Source organism: Triturus cristatus, chromosome 11 (assembly GCF_964204655.1).
Source record: "Triturus cristatus chromosome 11, aTriCri1.1, whole genome shotgun sequence".
Taxonomy (NCBI): Eukaryota; Metazoa; Chordata; class Amphibia; order Caudata; family Salamandridae; genus Triturus; species Triturus cristatus.
Window position 1 is genome coordinate 1,104,446,029 of NC_140594.1, and position 18,509 is coordinate 1,104,464,537.

Consider the following 18,509-nt stretch of genomic DNA (forward strand, 5'->3'; position numbering starts at 1 on the left):
TGCTCATCTACTCTATGGCCCTCTGCTCTACACCCGTATGCTCCCCTCTGCACCACTCCATGCCACTCTGCTCTACGCCCCTCTGCTCCACCACTCCTCTCTGACACTCTATGCCACTCCACAACACTCAACAACACGCCACTCCACTCCAGTCTGCAACACTTTACTCCATTCTACACTACGCCACTAAGTTCCACTCTGCCAGTCCATTCTAAGCCACCCAGGACACTCCACTCTATCTATTTCCATGACACTCTAAGACACTGCACTCTACGATACAACACTTCACAATACAACACTCCACTCTACGACACTGTACTTCTCTCTGTGGCACCGTACTCCACTCCACTCTACGCCACTCCATTCTTCGGCCCTCCACGTCCCTCCACGATGCACAGTGACCCTGTACTCTTCACGCTGCTTGATACACAATGACCCTCAATGACACACATGATCCTCCACTCTGACACACTACAACCCTCCACGCTGCGACCCTTCACTCTGACACTTTACGCCACTCCACGACACTACATTCCAATGTATGCCACTCCACAACACTCTACTCTATGCAACACCCTGTATGCCACTCCTTGCCACTTTAGTCCACTCTATGCCACTCTACTCTGACACACTACTCCACTCTACACCCCTCCACTCTATGCCACTCTGTGCTACTCCACCATAAAAGATTGTACTTCACTCTATGCCCTCCAATCTACACCACTCCACGGCACTGCTCTCAATTCTGACACTCCACTCTGACATTCCACTGTACTGTACAACACTCTACTATATGACACGACTCTCTGACACTGCACTACACTCTGTGCTTGATACCTCACCCTATGACACTCCACAACCCTCATCTCCACTCTACGCCACTCCATGACAGCCTATGTCACTCCTCTCTATGATACGCTTCTCATCTCTAGGACACTCTACTGTTCTATACTCCCCTCCACGCTGCTCTTCTACATCACTAATATTTTGCCATGCTGAACAGCAGCCATGCTGTTTTTTAAAATGTCTAAAGCTCATTGGCAAAGCCATAGCTCTTGCATTGGTGAGACCTATTGGCTTTGCCAAAGCTTGTTTTCATGGCTTTTCACTGCAGCAGGCATTATTTTTAAACTTCTTTTCTCAATGTTCGAGTCTGAACATCGGTGCTTCGTATTCTTAATCTGTTCATTGTGTGTTATGTCAATAATAATCTGCAATTGATCGCTGGGAGTTTACAGCGATGTATCAGAAATGATGTGCTCAAAGTCTGAAGCCGAACACGCGGCAGGAGTGTGCGTCATTACCCAGCATGCTGCGGAAATCACCGCCCACTCGGGCTTTTATGCAAGTGCCTTAAATCACGTCAGCTAACCTACTCCATTAAAAAAAATGGATGTCTGTGTAGGGCCCTTAGTATAGGAGTTGTGCCAAAAATGTCATTTAGTTTTTCAAAATATACATATTTAATGTTTCACTAGGCTTACAAGAAGGCGTGAATATTTTCCCATGCAGTATTTTCTGAATAAACAGCAAGCATTGAAATCACAATTATTTTGGCCTTCTACCATTTTAAAAAATACCTTTGTGAATGATCCATTGACGCACCTCCTAAATGTCCTAAAAATGTATTCACACCTCAACAGCCGTAGATGCATGCACAGGCATTACCACTCCTAGTTTCAAATTCCACAACATATCTCGACAGAACATGACTTTCATGTTCCTTAGAATCCGCAGGTGTATTTGAGTGTGCCTATGCTTGTTCAGCCATTGACACAAATTCTAGCCAGTCTTTTCTGGCCGAGTTGCTAAATTGGTTGGCCAACCGCAGCACACAATATTTATTGATATGGACGTCTTCAACGGTAACTTGGTCACAGCGTGAGCCATGATGGCATCAGAAACACCCCAACACCAAATATTAAGCCCCCCAACACCCTCCCACACTGCACACGAGACCTTAAATCTTCTACTGAATGTACCCCTTCCTCAGTAGGGCCAGCAGGGTACCAGGATGTGGACACTGGGCAACGCAATATTACAACGTACCTGATGCCAGCGCTACGCATACACAATACTGTTTCAGGGTCTGCCGTGGTCAGTTTTGTCCTTTTCCGTTTATACATGAGTGAGTCCCAACACCCTTCTCAATATTCCCTTAAATGGTGCTAGATATATGAATCCCTCAACTGTATTCTTCAAGAAAGAAGTCCAAGTACTCCTTATGAACAAATTTCTTCCCTAGATACCAAGATACACTTCTTTTCTCAGTCCCACTCATGACTTCTTCTTACCGGCTACTTCAGTGTTTTCGACTTATCAGTCCTGACTTTAACCTCACTTGATCGTACATCTTTCTTGACTATAATATGTTGGTTTTTATTGGTTTATCTCCTCTGCCTTCTGATCATTGTAAAGCATACCCTTTTCTGGATGCCACCTTTATCCTGTATTTTTTTTTTCTTCGAATATGATATTATTGTTATTATTGCCCTGCACACTGCAAATGTGTAAACCGCTCTGTTTCACGCAAGAGTCATGTTTGCACGATAAAAATTCAAAATAAATAAGATCTACGTATTTTCAGTTGTACATTATGAAGTAGGTGTACACCTGAAACATTGTAACCACTAACTCTCAGGATCTGGGTCGTCCGCTGTCGGCCAGTTCCTGCTTTGTAGTCAGACAGTCTGTCGGTTTCAGTGAATTCCCGGGGTCTGTCTGGGCCTCTTACGCTAATGTGTGTCTGGGTCTCCTACCCCTGTTACTTTGTTCTTCTCTCTCTGTCCATGGATTTTGTCTGTCGAGAATCCTTTCTGTCTGTCTATTCTCCATGTCTCAGGATCTGTCCAGCTGCCCTTGCTAACAATTAGTCATTCTGTCTGGCCTCCCCGCTTGATAGTCTGTTGTCTGTTTCTGTTTCTCTGACCGAGAGTCGGCAAGTCTATCTGACTTTCCCTGTCAGAGGCGATGTCTACTTCTCGGTGGAGTAGGTGTTTGCTCTAATGGTCTTCTGCCTCTCCTTCTCTCTCATCTCCCTGTTTGGATGTCTGTTCTTCCATAAGGGTCTCTCTGTCCATCAGGGGGTCATGCTTTCGTCATTGGTTTCACCTGGGCCTTGGTCCTCCGCGATCTCCTGACACCTCTTCCATGTGATGCTTGTTCTCCAGATGTATGGTCGCTACACGCAGGACCTCGGAGTTTTTGCCAAAGAGGAGGCTGCTCGCATCCGGCAGGAGAAGGAACAGTGGAGGACGATCCCACGAGAGCACCCGCGGACAGCTGAGTTCCTGGAGTACGACAAGAACCGCTGTGCGAAGTGTCGAAGTAAGTGCCCCCCCCCCCCGCCTTCTGCAGGGAGTAAACAATACACAAAGTGTGGAACATTTTCTGTGAACTGTGTGTATTTATTTTATTTGTTTAGTAACAATGACATTTCAAAGAGGCTAGGCGGGGCTAGTTTCTCTGCATTTGCGCCTTACACTTGGAATACTCTCCCCCCAGACATTAGATCATCTACCAATTATATGGGCTTTCGAAAGCTTTTTAAAATCTGGCTTTTAAGACAAGCCTATGATTAATTAATTCTGACTGACAGCTGCTGCCTTTATTACCTTAGCGACAAGAGACCTGATGGTGTATGTGCGCTCTATAAATTCAGCGGGCAGGGTGGAACTGAGACGAGCCTAAAATAGGGTGGAGGGCAGAGAGCCAGCACGGGCATGGCGAGGTAGATAGCAGATGTGGAGAAGAGAGAACCATGGGGGCAAAATTGATGCTACAGCAGAACTGAGGCCTAGCAGAAGAACGGAAAAAGAAAGAGTGTGTGTGAGATAGAGAGGAAAATGGAGAAAGTACAGACCTACTGTGTTGCAAGGACAGTATGGTTTGAGTGGGCGGCCTAGTTGTGGATTGGGGGTGCAGTAAAAACAAGAACCCCTTTCCACTAAGGGAGTAAAATAATGTACAAAGAAGAGAATGATTGAGGACCCAATGGGAGAGGTAAAACAACATGTAGAAAGGTGGGAGAAGAAACTGTGGGAGTACAGTAGAGACCACTGGCAAAGGGGAGATGTGGATAGGAATGCACTCTGGTCAGGGGCTGGTAAGAAAGTGGAGGTTTGCAGCTTCGAGACAAGAGTGGGCAGGTCACAGAGGCAATGGGTATTGTATGTGGGTCTCTCTGGTCTCACATGAGCCCCTAGACTGTAGGACCAGTTTGAGGATGTGCATGCTAAGCATGGGTAGAAGGCCAGTATGCTAGGGAACCTTTACAGACAGGGCCTGGGATGATTCTAGATGTTTGGATGAGTCTCTGTTTAGCTATTCTGTCTTGATTGATTCCACTCGAGTCCCCGGTGGGATATGACTCCATCCTGAACAATCAGCCATCCAGCATCTTTTATGTGCCATCACAGCCTTTTCCCTACAAAATATACTGCGGACATAGGTAACATAATCTGCCATTATATGAGGTCTTAAAAGTACTCAGTCACAGGTAGCCTTTTGGCTTCTCCTGAATCCCACAATGCACCAGGACACAGACGTCACTTCCCATTGAGTTTTTTCAGCCTTCGGGTTCCAACATGTCCTAGGACGCTTAGTCCTGCCATGCCTGACGAGTACAATTTAATGGCTAACTTGTGCCACATACACCTCAAACCCATTAAGTGCTTCGGCACAGAGTCAACAGAAGTTTGTTTGAGAATCACACCACTGGTGGCGGGGGGGGGGGGGGGGGGTGCATGACGAACACATCCTTTAAATTATGATTGTCCTGTAATCATAAATTCCTGTTGTCGGATCATTGGTGGTCGGTAGTTGGGTGCACTGTGGGTTTCAGGGGCACCAATTGCCTTGAAACCGAAATGCCCTCATCCAAACTACACAACTTGTAAAGATCCGAGCCCAGCATTAGATAGCAGGAGTGTTTAAAGCATGTGAATCTATAGCATTAAAGGATGCAAACCATTTGTTACAGCCAGGACCACTGGAATTGTGTGATTGTGCAGCGAGTTTCGTATAATTATACATTTGCCGCATAATCCATCATCTGCTGCATTATGTTCAGATTTTAACCAAAAAATATTAACTTCCAGCTCAAAGGGTTCTAAAGTTACTAAAAATGGAACGATTACATCCTCCTTGATTTCAAACTATGGCCATTCGTCCAAGACATGGAAGTAATCTCGTCTACGGACAGCGACCACAATCAGCTATCCCTAAGTATACACCCTTTATGGGAGAAAAACACTGGCCCCATGATCTTGCCAGTTGGTCCACTTATGACTACCCTTGAGGTATGTCCATCTAATTGTGAGAGACGCCTCAAATGGCGCAAAGTGATCCTCGATGAGACGAAAGTCCAGTCGATTGGATCCATCTTGTGTGGCGCACAAGAAGAGTTAGCCTCCATATACTCCCATGAGACCTATCATGCCAAGGTTTCTACGCTTTTCCAAGGCCTCATTAAAGATTTGGGGTCCTTATTTTTAGTAAAAGGCAAAGGCAGACAACTATCAGGGGGGGGTAAGCAGAAATCAGTAGGAGGCTGGTACTCAAAATATTGTAGGCTGAAGAAATCGGCCTTAATTGCAGCCCTTAAAAGCAGAGTTATTTCTGAGATCCAGTTGGCTAGGAGAGAGTATAGGATTAGTGTGGCTGGCGCTAAAAAGGCTTGGGAAGACTCATATTGGCAGACACTAAAGGAAGCTTCCCTTAAGCGGGATTCTGGCCTCTTTTGGAGTACTATTAGGACAAAGAATAGACCTGATCAAGATCTCATCACCTGTAACATCTCTGGTGCGGCTTGGTTTGACCATTTCTCCAAGCTCTATTCATTTTGCCCTGAGAGTGAGGGCGAGCCTCCCTGTTTGGAGGCTCCCACCATTAAGGATTTAGCATCACTTGATCATTTTAGTGAAGGGGAAGTGATTAATGCCATTAAATCCATTGTCCCCCAGAAGGCAGCAGGCCCTGATGGTATTCCCGGGGACATACTTAGACTCGACCCAGTAAGATGGGCGAAGCTCCTTTCAGCTTTAATTAATGCCATTATGAATGGAGCACCGGTCCCGGACTCCTGGAAGGGGGCCGAGGTAGTTCCAATTTTTAAGAAGGGAGGTAGGGATGACCCGGCAAATTACCGCCCTATCAGCCTGATAGATTCAACTCAGAAGGTTGTAGGAAAGGTGATCCTGGAAAGGATGTTATCTTGGATAAGTGATAATAACATCCTCTCAAACTACCAGGCGGGTTTTAGAACCGGGACTGGTACCATAGAGCAAGTCTTTAGACTGCTCCTTATCTACTGGAAGGTTGTTTTTCTTGGGAAAGGTAGTATTTACCTTGCCTTTATAGATCTGAAAACAGCCTTCGACCTAGTCCCCCGTTCAACCCTTTGGAATGTCCTTGCTACTATGAAGATTCCACCATATCTGCTAGCTCTTCTGTATAAATTACATGAGGGGAATTTTGCACAGGTACGCTGGGGTTCCCAAGGCCAAAAAACAGAGAGAATTTCAGTGAACAGGGGCGTCCGCCAGGGATGTGTTCTTGCCCCTACTCTATTTTCACTTTATGTGAATGATGTAGTGGAGCATTTGGCACAAGTTCCCTCTGATGCACCATCCCTGGCGGGCGAACGTATTCCAACTCTCCTGTTCGCTGACGATACTCTCCTAAGATCCAAAACACCTATGGGTCTCCAAACCCTACTGAACAGTTTCCAATCCTTTTGTACCAATAGAGGGCTTATAATAAACTCCTCTAAAACTAAATACCTGATTCTGAACCCACCAAAGAAGTTAGGTCGGCCCCCTATACTAAACTCAGCCGTTTTGGAAAGGGTAAAAGAATTTGACTATTTGGGCATCCGTATTTCCGACAAAATGCAGTGGTCATCACACATACACAAGATGCTCCTAAATCACAAGCGGATTACTGGAGCCCTCATAGAGAGCATCGTTCTTCCTCCTCTAGACCAATAGCTCCCGCCCTTACGATATATAAAGCTAGAGGTGTAAGCTCAGCACTCTATGGAGCTGAACTATGGGGTATGAATAATGTTGATCAGCTCGCTAAATCCGAGTCGACCTTCCTTAAAGAATTGATGGCACTCCCTCAGAGCACACCTGTCACTCCCCTGCTGATGGATTTAGGGTGCCAGGCTCTGAAGGATACGGCAAGAGTTCGCCCTCTCCTTCTTTGGGCCCGCCTCTGGCGTACCCCGGAACTCGCGAAGTATGCTGAGGGTTTGTCCGAAATCCTTTCCATGTCGTGTTGGCATAAGATCAAGTGGTTAAGGGATGTTAAGTCCTTACTGTTTGATCTTGGCCTAAAGGATGCCTGGGTAAATAGAACTTCCCCACCTAAACCTGAATTGAAGTTAATCTATTGGAGATGGGTCACCGCGAGGAGGAATTCAAGTTCCCATGGTGCTCGATGCACCATGGAATTCCTAAGGCTCAAAGAAGAAGTGCGCTTTGAGCCTTATCTCGATACTATTCAGAAGCCCTTTGATCGCGCACTTTATTTTAAATTTAGGGTGGGTACTCTTCCAGTGCGTGAGTTGACCGCGCGCTGGAATCCTCCTTTACAAACATCGCCTTTCTGTCCTTTCTGCGAGACCAAGCCCGAATCAATAGCACACATTTTATTTGCTTGTCCGGAATATAAGCACCCAAGGTCATTCTGGCTTAAACCTTTGTGCAGAAACATGGGGATCAGAGACTATAATCAAGCCTTGCGTATCCTTAGATCAGATACCAGAACCCTCTATGTTTGTGCACTCTCCAAGTTTTTAAGGTGGGCCTGGATTTTAAGATCTAAACGTCTCGCAGTTCAAATGTAATGCAGTTTAATTACTCTGATATAGCTTTTTAACTCAATTGTCCTATTTATTATGTTTATATGTGTTTTAAATTTTATCTGCCTAGGAACCTTGGCGATGCTGGTACTTCTAAATCTCTGTTTTTATGATTGCCAACATTTTTATAATCGTTTGTGCTTTTATGATATCTATGTATCGAAATAAAGCTTATTCAATTCAATACTAAAAATGTAGTGACACGTGTTGCTTCACAGCGTAAGGCCCTTTGCAAAGCTGGACTTGTCACTTTTCTGTTGCTTTTCTGTTGCTTATTGCTATATTCGGGTGTTAAAACGGGTACTAATGAGGTGCAACCAATGCCCAGACAGTGTTACCAAGTTTTAAAATGATGAAATAATCAATTGATACTATTACACAATGTGCCGCATTATGCCGCATAAGTTGCCTTTTCTTGCTGCATAACTTACTCAACCCTAATGCACAACTTGGCACTCTCCTGCCGCATAATTCCAGGGGCCTTGGTTACAGGTTAGTAAAGGTTTCCAGACAAATAATCGGACATTTCTCCAGTGCTGTGTGCATTGAGGCAAATATGCACTTCAACCACAGTACACAATTAAAATAATCGGCCTTAAGCCTTCCTAAAGGTAAGTAGCCGGACAATTCCTCTGAAGCTTGGTTACTTTCTCCAGGCACCGTCCTGGTTTGGAAAGGCTCGTGCGTTTTTTGCAATTACAAAATTAACGCGATTAACCTGATCAGTCACCCATTGTTGCACCTGTCTAATCAATGCTTTCATTATTACACCGTATCTGCTGCGAAACCTTCGAGCCAAAATCCGTGCTGGAGGTGGGTGGGACCCTTAGTTAGACAAGATGTGGTCTCACCGTTCTCTTTTCTGAGGTTTGAAAATCATATTCTTTATGTATGTATAGAGTAAACCTTCATACTTTAGTGAGAGCTAAGTGAGAGATAAGAATCCCGCCCTCGCAATCAGTCTCTCCTGACAGAGGTGATCAGATCTGAGGATTCGCTTCTGTCAATTTCATCAGTGGGCCATCGCACGCCAGAGACGATAGCATATCTAAAATACAGGAATTATTGTTGGTACCAATGTAATGCTGAAATGTGCCACTAGAGGGCGCTCGTGCTCCGTGTGTTGCAAGCCAAGCACAACAGTCTACAAACCAGATGTTAATTGCGGCTATATCTATAAATGTAAACAAAGCGTGTCCTTGGGGGTACGTAGGCCGCCAAACAAAGTTAGTGTTGTGCGCAGAAGCCTGTTATACGAGTGAGAAGGGACTGCAAGTGAGCGGTATAGGGCCGGTAATAACAAGCCAGGCTGCATATGAGATGTACATTGACCTAGTTCAAGTGGTTTGAGGTCGCTTAATCCTTGGGGTCCATATGGGATGACAACCCTATAGTAGTTAATAGGATCCAGCGGTGTGGGGTCTGTACATCCCAGTAGTACGGAGTCCGATCAAATTGGATGCTGTGTCGCTTGCTTTTTAACTTCTTTGCTTTAGTGCTTCTCTGCGCCTACATTCGTCTCACAGCACAGAGTGGGATAGTGACAGACAGGGCTTTAAGTGGGCCGGGTCCTGTCGGTGCTCAACACCGGTAGTTTTAAAAAGCAGGAGCTGAGACGAGTCCCCTTCGGGCTCTCCATTTTTGCCCTCACCCTCCGGGCGGAAAAAAAATCTTACCTCTGCAGCAGCCCCACCCTTCACAGCCTTTGATGTAACTTCGGAGAGACTAGTTAGAGTTCAGTCACAGTCTCCTCATTTCAGAACGGAAGCATTTTAAATATTATACACAACAAAGCAATAGTTGTTGCTCATTTGTCTTATGCAACTATCTGCCATTGAAAAAAGCCAACAGTCCTGGGTTGTTGTAAGTGTCATTTTACTTGTTGTATTGTGTATTTGCATGCAATGACAGAAGCAGGAAAATACCAGTTCGGCAGCACACTGTGCGAAGCACAGCTTATTAGCGTATGTGTTCTGAAGCCACGCCCTTAATAACATCGGCCACGCCCCTTTGAGAGGCCTCCCCCATCGGCCACGCCCCTTTGGGAGGCCCCCCAGTGTTTTCATTCCACTTAAAGCCCTGCTGACAGGGGAGGTGGAAGAGAGGGTCCACGGTGGATGAAAAAGTGAGCAGGATAGCGGGCTAGAGGGGTTGGGGAGGGAACGAGTCGTCTTTGTGTGTGAGGTTTGCGACCCAGTCATAATGAGCCCTTTATCTCTTTGTCCTGGCTCGTCACGGCTTTCCTTCCCAGTTGTCGCCATCTTCTGACTTCAGGGCTGCAGTTGCCTTCTCGACTTAGCTGTAATCCGAGGAAAATGACGTCTTTGGTGATCTCTATATCTGCATTGTCCATTCTGAGACTTACATCTGATTAGTAGTTCAGCCGGTTCTCGTTGACCCAATCCATATTGGTCTCTAAGAGCCAGGATACCCGTTGGGTGACAGCTGCGCTATACAAGAATCTTATACAATGCAATACAATACAAGATTCGTGTTGACATGATTTTTAGTCTTTTTCACAATTGGCTCTAGTCCAGCTGCTATTCTCATAGATCTTGACAATCATTGCTTTGAGGTCTTCTGGACTTTACGCCATCATTGCTTTGAGATCTTCTGCACTTTACGCCATCAGGGTTGTCATCAGCATAACGTCGGTTGTTGATCTTCCTGCTTTCAATTTTGATTCCAGTCTGAACATCATCAAGTCTGGATTTTTTCATTATGTGCTAAGTGCTGAGATGGTACAAATCTGCTGATTGGATACAACCTTGTCAAACACCTTTTGCAACATTGATCCGCTCTGTTGCCGCTTCTTGGCTGGTGTAGAGATGCCTCACGAGGCTGACCAGGTGGGTTGGCACACCCTTGTCTTTTAATACATTCCACAGTTTTCCACCATCAATGCAGACGAAGGCCATGATACAGTCTATAAAGCAGAATAAGACGTATTTCTGAAATTCTCTGGCTTTTTCAATTATCCATCGCATGTTCGAGATCTGGTCACGCGTTCCTGTTCCTTTTCTGGATCCACCTTGTACATCTTACAATTTACACTCCATGTTTGGTTGGAGTCTGTCTTGCGTGATCATCATCATGCTCTTAAAGGCATGTGATTATGGACCTATTCTGTGGTAGTTTGAGCATCTTTTGCATCCCATTTCTTTGGGATTGGTACAAATTTGGATCTCTTTCTGTCTTTCAGCCCTTGCATCCTCCTCCATGTCTGCTGACAAATATCGATCATTGCGTTGATCGAGGATACTCAGTTTTTTTATTAAGAAATTCAATTGGTATTGTATCCATTCCAGCTGTTCTGCACTTAGCTATGAGTTTCAATGCCCATCTAGTCTCACTTCCCAGAATACCAATCCCTGTATCTGAGATTTGATCTTCAAACGTCTCCGACATGATTCCATCTCACTTGTATAGTTCTTCAATTATTTCCTTCCATCTTCTTTTTTTATGTTGTCTCCGTTCAAGAGCTCTTTTTCTTCTTTGTCTTTCAATGTTCCATTAATTGTGCAGAATTTCTTCTTTATCTCCTTGATGTTTGTTAGACCTGGCATCCTTGGTGTTGTTCCCACCCCCCCACTAATTCCCCCCTAACGTTTTGCCTTCAGGCCTCCTGTTTTAGCGTTATTGCCAGCCTTCGGGGACTGCACTCTTTCACACTGCTAACCAGTGCTAACGTGCTTGTGCTCTCTCCTTTAATCATGGTAACATTGGCTTAACCCCAATTGGAATATTTACTTTACTTCTAAGTCCCTAGTAAAGTGCACTATAAGTGCGCAGGGCCTGTAAATTAAATGCTACTAGAGAGCCTGTAGCACCGATTGTGCCACCCACTTAAGTAGTCTCTTAAGCATGTTGTAGACCTGTCATTGCAGAGCTTGTGTGTGTGGTTTACACTGCCATTTCGACCTGGCAAAGTAATCCTTTTGCCCGGCACAAACCTTCTTTTTTTTTTTTTTTTTTTTTTTTGAAAATCTTTATTTCAAAATTCAGGACACAGCTATTCAGCCGACAGCCCGGAGGTTCGGCAGCATTGAGAGTTAGATACAGTGATGTGTCCCCAATACAGTTCAAAGAGTAATGCAAAGGTCCAATTTTAAGTAAACACAGAAAAAACTCACAACAAACCCCAGCAAGGCAAGGACATTGAAAGCCCATGGCGAAAGCCCCCAGGGGAGGCCGGACCCCACTCATCTACTAGTTACAAGACTGTGTACGGAGGAAGAAGGGGGACAGCAGAGGCCCAAAACGGTTCCTAAAACCAAACTGTGCTGGAAAGTAGGTCAGGGGGAAAGCTGTTCCTCGGGAGGTTCCAGATCCGGGGCAAGACATATTCCCCCCCTGTATCGGTTCCACCGCCCCCAGATGGCATGCCACTTCCGGGGGCGACCTCTAGAGCAGTAGACCGTCTTTTCCCTAAAAATGCTCCAGTCCATGTTCTCCTTCCACGCGGTCAGTGTAGGGGGTCCCGAGGAGCCCCACAATCGCGCGATATCCCTTTTAGCAACCATGTTACCCAGAGTCACCCATTGGGTCTGCGCCTCATCGAGGTCAGTGGGCCCCCAGACGTTCAGGAGGCAACACCGCGCCTCCGGCTGTACCGCAGTGCCCGTCACCTCCCCCATAACTGCATGGACTCCCCTCCAGAACTCCACAATGACACCACATTCCCAAATGATGTGCAGGAAAGTACCCACCATACCACATCCCCTTCTGCACAGGCCGTCCTCCGAGAATCCCATGTGGACCAGTCTTGGCCCCGTCACATACACCCGGTGCAGTATTTTAAGCTGCACCAGCCTCAGACGCGACGGGATCGCAACCTCCTTAGGAGAAGAAACCGCTGACTGCCAGTCCTCATTATCCAACTCAAGGCCATCCCTGGTCCACTGTTCTCTCAGCCCCAAAAGCATGTCTGCCCGGACGTTAATCAACTTCTTATATATGAGCGAGATCGTGCTCTCGGGCATATGACCATCAAGGACTCGGTCCTCAAGGGGAGAGGACTCCGGCACCTTCTCACCCTCCACGAGGACTGATCGGAGGGCGTGACGCAGCTGGATATACCTGAAATACTCGGAGGGCCCCAGCTCATACTCAATCTGCAACTCCTCGAAGGACTTCACCCTCCCCTTATGCAGCACATCTCCCACCCTGGATATACCCATCAGGTCCCACTTATCAAAGCCCTTCGTATGCCAGAGTCTTCCCAATCTTTCCGATTCAAACAATGGGGTAGCGAGGGTGAGCCTATCCTTCCAGCCCAACGAGTCAGTCGCCATCTTCCATACACGCACCGCCACACCTGTGGGCCCCGTGAGGGACGAGTCTAAGGACCGCGAATACAACGCCCTGTAGTAGTTGCCGCCACGCAGCAGCCACCTATCCATGGCATACCCAGGGCTGAGGGCAGGGCCATAAAACCCATGATTGATCGCGCTCAGCTGCGTGGCCCAATAGTACCGTCGGATGTCAGGGAGCGCAATGCCCCCATCGTACCATGGGAGCGTCAACTTTGAAATAGCTATTCGCGGCCGCCCATCCCACAGCAACGTCCGTTGGAGGCCTTCAACCTCCCGAAAGTATCTGGCCGGTACCCAGTCCAAGGTGTTCTGGAGGGCGTAGAGGAAGCGGGGAAGAGACATCATTTTGAACAGGGCCGCACGCCCAACAAGGGAGAGCGGCAGCCTCCGCCAACCTTCAACATCTCGCCTCAAGCGTGCCAAGGGGGGGAGCAGATTCCTCTCATAGCGCACAGCAGGATCCATGGATATAAAAATCCCCAAATACACGAAACCCTGCTGGGCAACCTGTATCGAACATGTTCTAGGGATCGGTGGGACCTCGCCACTAAGAACGTACAAGTACGATTTGCCCCAATTAATCACAAGCCCCGAGTTCCTACTGAACGATGCGAGTACGTCACAGACCACTATAAGTGACTTTTTAGGTGAGGCAAGATACAGCAGGATATCATCGGCATAAAGCGAAATACGGTCCTCGTGATCAGGCGACCACCGAAGGCCCCGTATATCCGGGTGACAACGTATCCACGCAGCCAACGGTTCAAGGGCGAGGGCGAACAACAGAGGCGACAGGGGGCAACCCTGCCGAGTACCCCTACCAAGCTGAAACGGAGTAGATGCCCGACCATTCACCACAACATTCGCTAGTGGCCCCTCGTACAGCAACCGAACCCAACTCACAAAACCGCGACCGAAACCAAACTTGGCCAGCACGGCCCATAAGTATGCCCACTCCACCGTGTCAAAGGCCATCGTGGCATCAAGAGATGCCACAATAGCCGGTTCACGCAGCGTGCCCGCCCTGGCGATGACGCCATGAAGACGCCGAAGGTTTAATGCTGTGTTTCGGTGCGGGATGAAGCCAGATTGATCCGGGTGGACCAAATCGCCAAGTACCCTAATCAAACGGGTAGCCAGGAGTTTGGCCAGAATTTTCGGCTCAGCGTTGAGGAGTGAAATGGGCCGATAGGAGGCGCACCTATCTCGGGGTTTACCCTCTTTATGTATGACAACGATCGACGCCAGCCGCTGATCCAACGGAAGGATCCCATCCCCCCGCGCCTCCAAAAACATGGCGCGCAGGTGAGGGGCGACCCTATCTGGGAACAGTTTGTACAGGTCGATCGGCAGTCCATTCGGTCCAGAGGCCTTACCCGAGTTTAAGGCGCGAATCGCCCCCGCCACCTCGTCAACCGTTATGTCACCATCCAAATCGTCCCTATCTATGTCAGAGAGGCAGGGCAACTCGATATCCCGGAGGAGATCAGACGAGTCCTCGGGCGGCCTGTCCGACACCGAGGAATAAACCCTACGAAAATACTCCGCGAAACACTTCACAATCCCCTCAGGTTCCACAATCGCCTCTCCCCACTCTCCCGTCAACTCTGGCACCACTCTATTGACCCGTTCTTTCCTGTCCAACCACGCCAGGAGTTTCCCTGCCTTATCACCAACGTCATACAGGCGGCCCTGTTGTTCCCTACTGAGGGTCTTAGCGGCGTTCGTCACCAGGTCCCTATACTCCGCCTGCTTCAAGCAAAGCTCATGCAGTGAGGACTCTGTAACCTCCTCCTCCATAGCCCCCTCAAGGGCCACGATCTCCTCCTCCACTTGCCGCACCTCGCCATCCCTCCGATTCTTGGCAGCCACCACCAGGGAGAGGGCTTCCCCCCGAAGCACGGTCTTAAAAGCTTCCCACAGCGACACCGCCGAGTCCACGGTTCCCAGATTGTCCTTAAAGTAATTATCTACCTTCTTTACCAGGGCGCTGCGCATCTTGGGGTCTCGGAAATACCATGGGTTAATGGGGGCCACCCTCCCTCCCGACCTAGATCCAGCCGGATCCACACTGGCGAATGGTCAGAGATACCGCGTGCCATGTGCCTCGCCTCGGATATCAACGAGGCATGTGCGGCCAGAGTGAGCAGGTAATCAATCCTGGAGAGGCTACCATGCGCCCCGGAGTGAAACGTGTATTGACTCTGTGTGGGGTGCCGGAGCCTCCAGCAGTCTATCAGACCAAACGTATCCAGGAAGTCTGGAAGCCATTTCTGAGCCCCCCCTGTGTCCCTGGGCGGGTATCTATCCAACAGTCCGGAGCCCACAGCGTTGAAATCCCCTCCCACTACCAGCATTCCCCCCGGGAGAGTTAGCAAAGCCCTGCCCAGTTCAGCGAATGTGGAGGCCTGCAGGGCCGGCGGGACATAAACCGAAACCAAAACCAAAGTCCTTCCTTCCCACCGCCCCGCCACCGCCACAAACCTCCCCCTATCGTCAACAATGGTGGAGTCCACCTCAAAAGGCAACGATGCTCTAACGAGGATGCCCACACCCCTGGACCCAGAAGAGAATCCCGAGTGTGCAATGAATTTATACCCCTTCCTATTCAGGGCATAGCACGTATTACCTATGAGATGCGTTTCCTGCAGCAGGACAACATCTGGCATTGAGCGTTTCAAAAATTGCAAAACAATCCCCCTCTTGATGCGATCCCCCAAACCGTTAACATTCCAGCTTATAACACTTAAGCCTCTACCCCCCATCCTCAAACGGAAAGAGGCCCACCCCACACCCGAGGACCCACCATGGGACAGCCCTGAGGATAATCATCATGCCTTGCAGAAATAAACCCCCCAACAACAAACTCAAAATCCCCAAAACTCCCCCCACCCTGCACCCCTGCTGCAGCTTACAAAGCCCCCCCAACTTGCAGTGTGCCTGTCGCCCTACAAAAACAAAAAATCTACAAAAAGTACCCTAAGGGAGGAAAAAGAGCAACCCTCGTCCTCCCGCAACCCTCCACAGTTACTGCACTCTGTTCAAATCTTCAAGTATGGTCAAATCAAGTCAGGCCGGCTCTGAGATATCAGCCCTGTCCATCCCGGCCACTGTCTCCATGCTCGGCTGTGTCATCCCCCGTCCGTCGCCGGGGCAAAGCGTCCAGCCATTCGTCGGCCATAACAGGAGAGTCAAAAAAGAATGTCCGATCTTCATGCACCACCCATAGTCTGGCAGGGAAAAGCATGGCATACTTCAGATCCAGTTCCCGAAGTCTCCGCTTCACCACCAGGAAGCTCTGTCTCTGTCTCTGCACCTGCTGGGTGAAGTCCGGATAAAAATTCACCGACGCATTCTGGAAGGGGACTGGGCCCATCACCCTCGAAGCTTGCAGGATAGCGTCCCGATCTCGAAAATGAAAGAGCCGGGCGACAATCGGCCGCGGCGGGGCACCCGCCTTGGGCCGCCCGCCTGGCACCCTATGGGCCCTTTCCACCGCAAAAAACTTTCCAAGGCCCTTAGGCTTCAGATGATTGAGGACCAAATCCTCCACCAGCAGGTCCGCCGAAGCCTCATCCGAGGACTCCGGGACCCCGATGACGCGCACGTTGTTGCGCCTGGCCCGGCTCTCGAAGTCCTCCAGCCGGCGGGCGGCGAGGTCACTCTCGGCCCTCAGCTTCTGAACCTCGGTCTGCAGGTCCGCGACATCATCAGTGAGGCCCGTGGTCTTGTGGTCCAGGTTCTTAACGCGTTCGTTCGTCTTGCCCAGGTCCGAGCGGATCAGATTGACATCTACCAGGATGGCATCCACCTTATGCGCCAGGGCCTCGAACTGTCTCCCCATCGAGGTCTGCATCCCGTCAAGCGCGCTCATGACATCCTGTAGGGAGAGCTCCGGTGTCCCAGGCGAGTCCTCCTTCTGGGCATCCGGCGCCTGGCTCGATCCACTCGGCGATGCTTTCAGGAGGGCGTAGCGGTCCATACTGTTGACTTGGGAATATGTTCCCCGCCTGGTGGACTTAGTCTTCAGCCGATCCCCTTCTGCCTTGCCCGACATAATGGACTCCAGGCAGTCCAATGCAGTTAAGACTGTTCCCTCTCAGAGAGAGGAATAAGGAGTGAGCAGGTCTGCCTTGTGCTGCCAGAGTAGCCCGCCGAGCGTCCTTGGGGTAATAAAGCCACCCAGAGCTCTACAGTGTCCGGGCAGACAAAGGGAACGAAATCGAAAGTGAAAGAGCGAGGACCTCCGTCCGACAGTTCACACCTCGCCAGGCCGTTGTTGATCAACTAGGAGTCGGGCATCCTGCCAACTCTAGCCCCTGGCATCCCCGGGAGTTAGGCCGCAATCTTCCGCCAGTCGTAAGTCCGGTTCCCGATGGGCGATCCGACCGCGGGTAGCATCAATCGCCTCCCTGACAACTCAGCAACACGGTGCCATGCATACCATCAGGATTAGAGACAGGATAGTCGACGGAGGGCGCGAGGGTCTCGGGAGCTCTAAGCTCACGCGGCCATCTTGGTCAAGCGCTAGGCTCCTCCCACAAACCTTCTTTTTTAATATATATGTCACCCCTAGGGTAGGCCCTGGGCAGCCCACAGGGCAGGGTGCAATGCATTTAAAAAGTAGGACATGTACCTTTAAGTTTAACTCATCCTGGTAGTGAAAAACTCTCAAATTTAGTTTTTCACTACTGCAAGGCCTACCTCTCCCATAGGATATGATTGAAATTGCTTTATTAACATTTTATAAGTGTAATTGCCAAACAAAAAGAGTTAACTAGTTCATGTTCGGTGCATCTGCAATCCTATTTTAAAATCCTAAATTACAGTGAAGTCTAATTTTAAATCAAACTTCTGAAAATTCCACTTTTAGAAAGTAGTAGAAGCTGCAAAATCCATTACTAACTAACAGTTCACAAGAAACAATGTTTAATAATGTGGTCGCGCAAGTTAATTACTGCGCTCACCCTTTTTTTTTCATCTTAATCCAAAAAGATTTGTTCTTTTTTTACTAACAATCCTAGACTATGGACCAACAAATAGATGTATATCAATACATCAACTTTCTTCATTGCATCATGTTAGACAACCTCAAAAACATTGGACAAAACATATCCAAATAACATTGTTCTAAAAAAATGAATAACAATGCATTGTATGCCAACACAATCGACAAGTGTGCAGCAGTTCTGGACTTTAACCCCCAAATGGAACTTCCAAAGCTTTCATCAATGTTAGTAGCTCCTGCCTATTGGGCCATAACCAATGTCACTTTTGGCAAACCTGTTCCCTGTTTGTCAGTGTTGTCTTATAGATGCACTCTCTGG

General features: G+C 48.3%; 1 protein-coding gene across 2 annotated transcripts in view; it reads left to right on the forward strand.

The window, feature by feature from the left end:
* Positions 1-18,509, forward strand: part of CLCN2 (chloride voltage-gated channel 2) — a 580,205-nt gene that overhangs the window by 222,994 nt on the left and 338,702 nt on the right. For both annotated transcript variants that reach the window (XM_085635528.1, XM_085635529.1), the window contains exon 2: positions 3,171-3,327. In XM_085635528.1, coding sequence (XP_085491654.1) covers positions 3,171-3,327 — 157 coding nt within the window. The remainder of the gene's footprint in view (positions 1-3,170; positions 3,328-18,509) is intronic.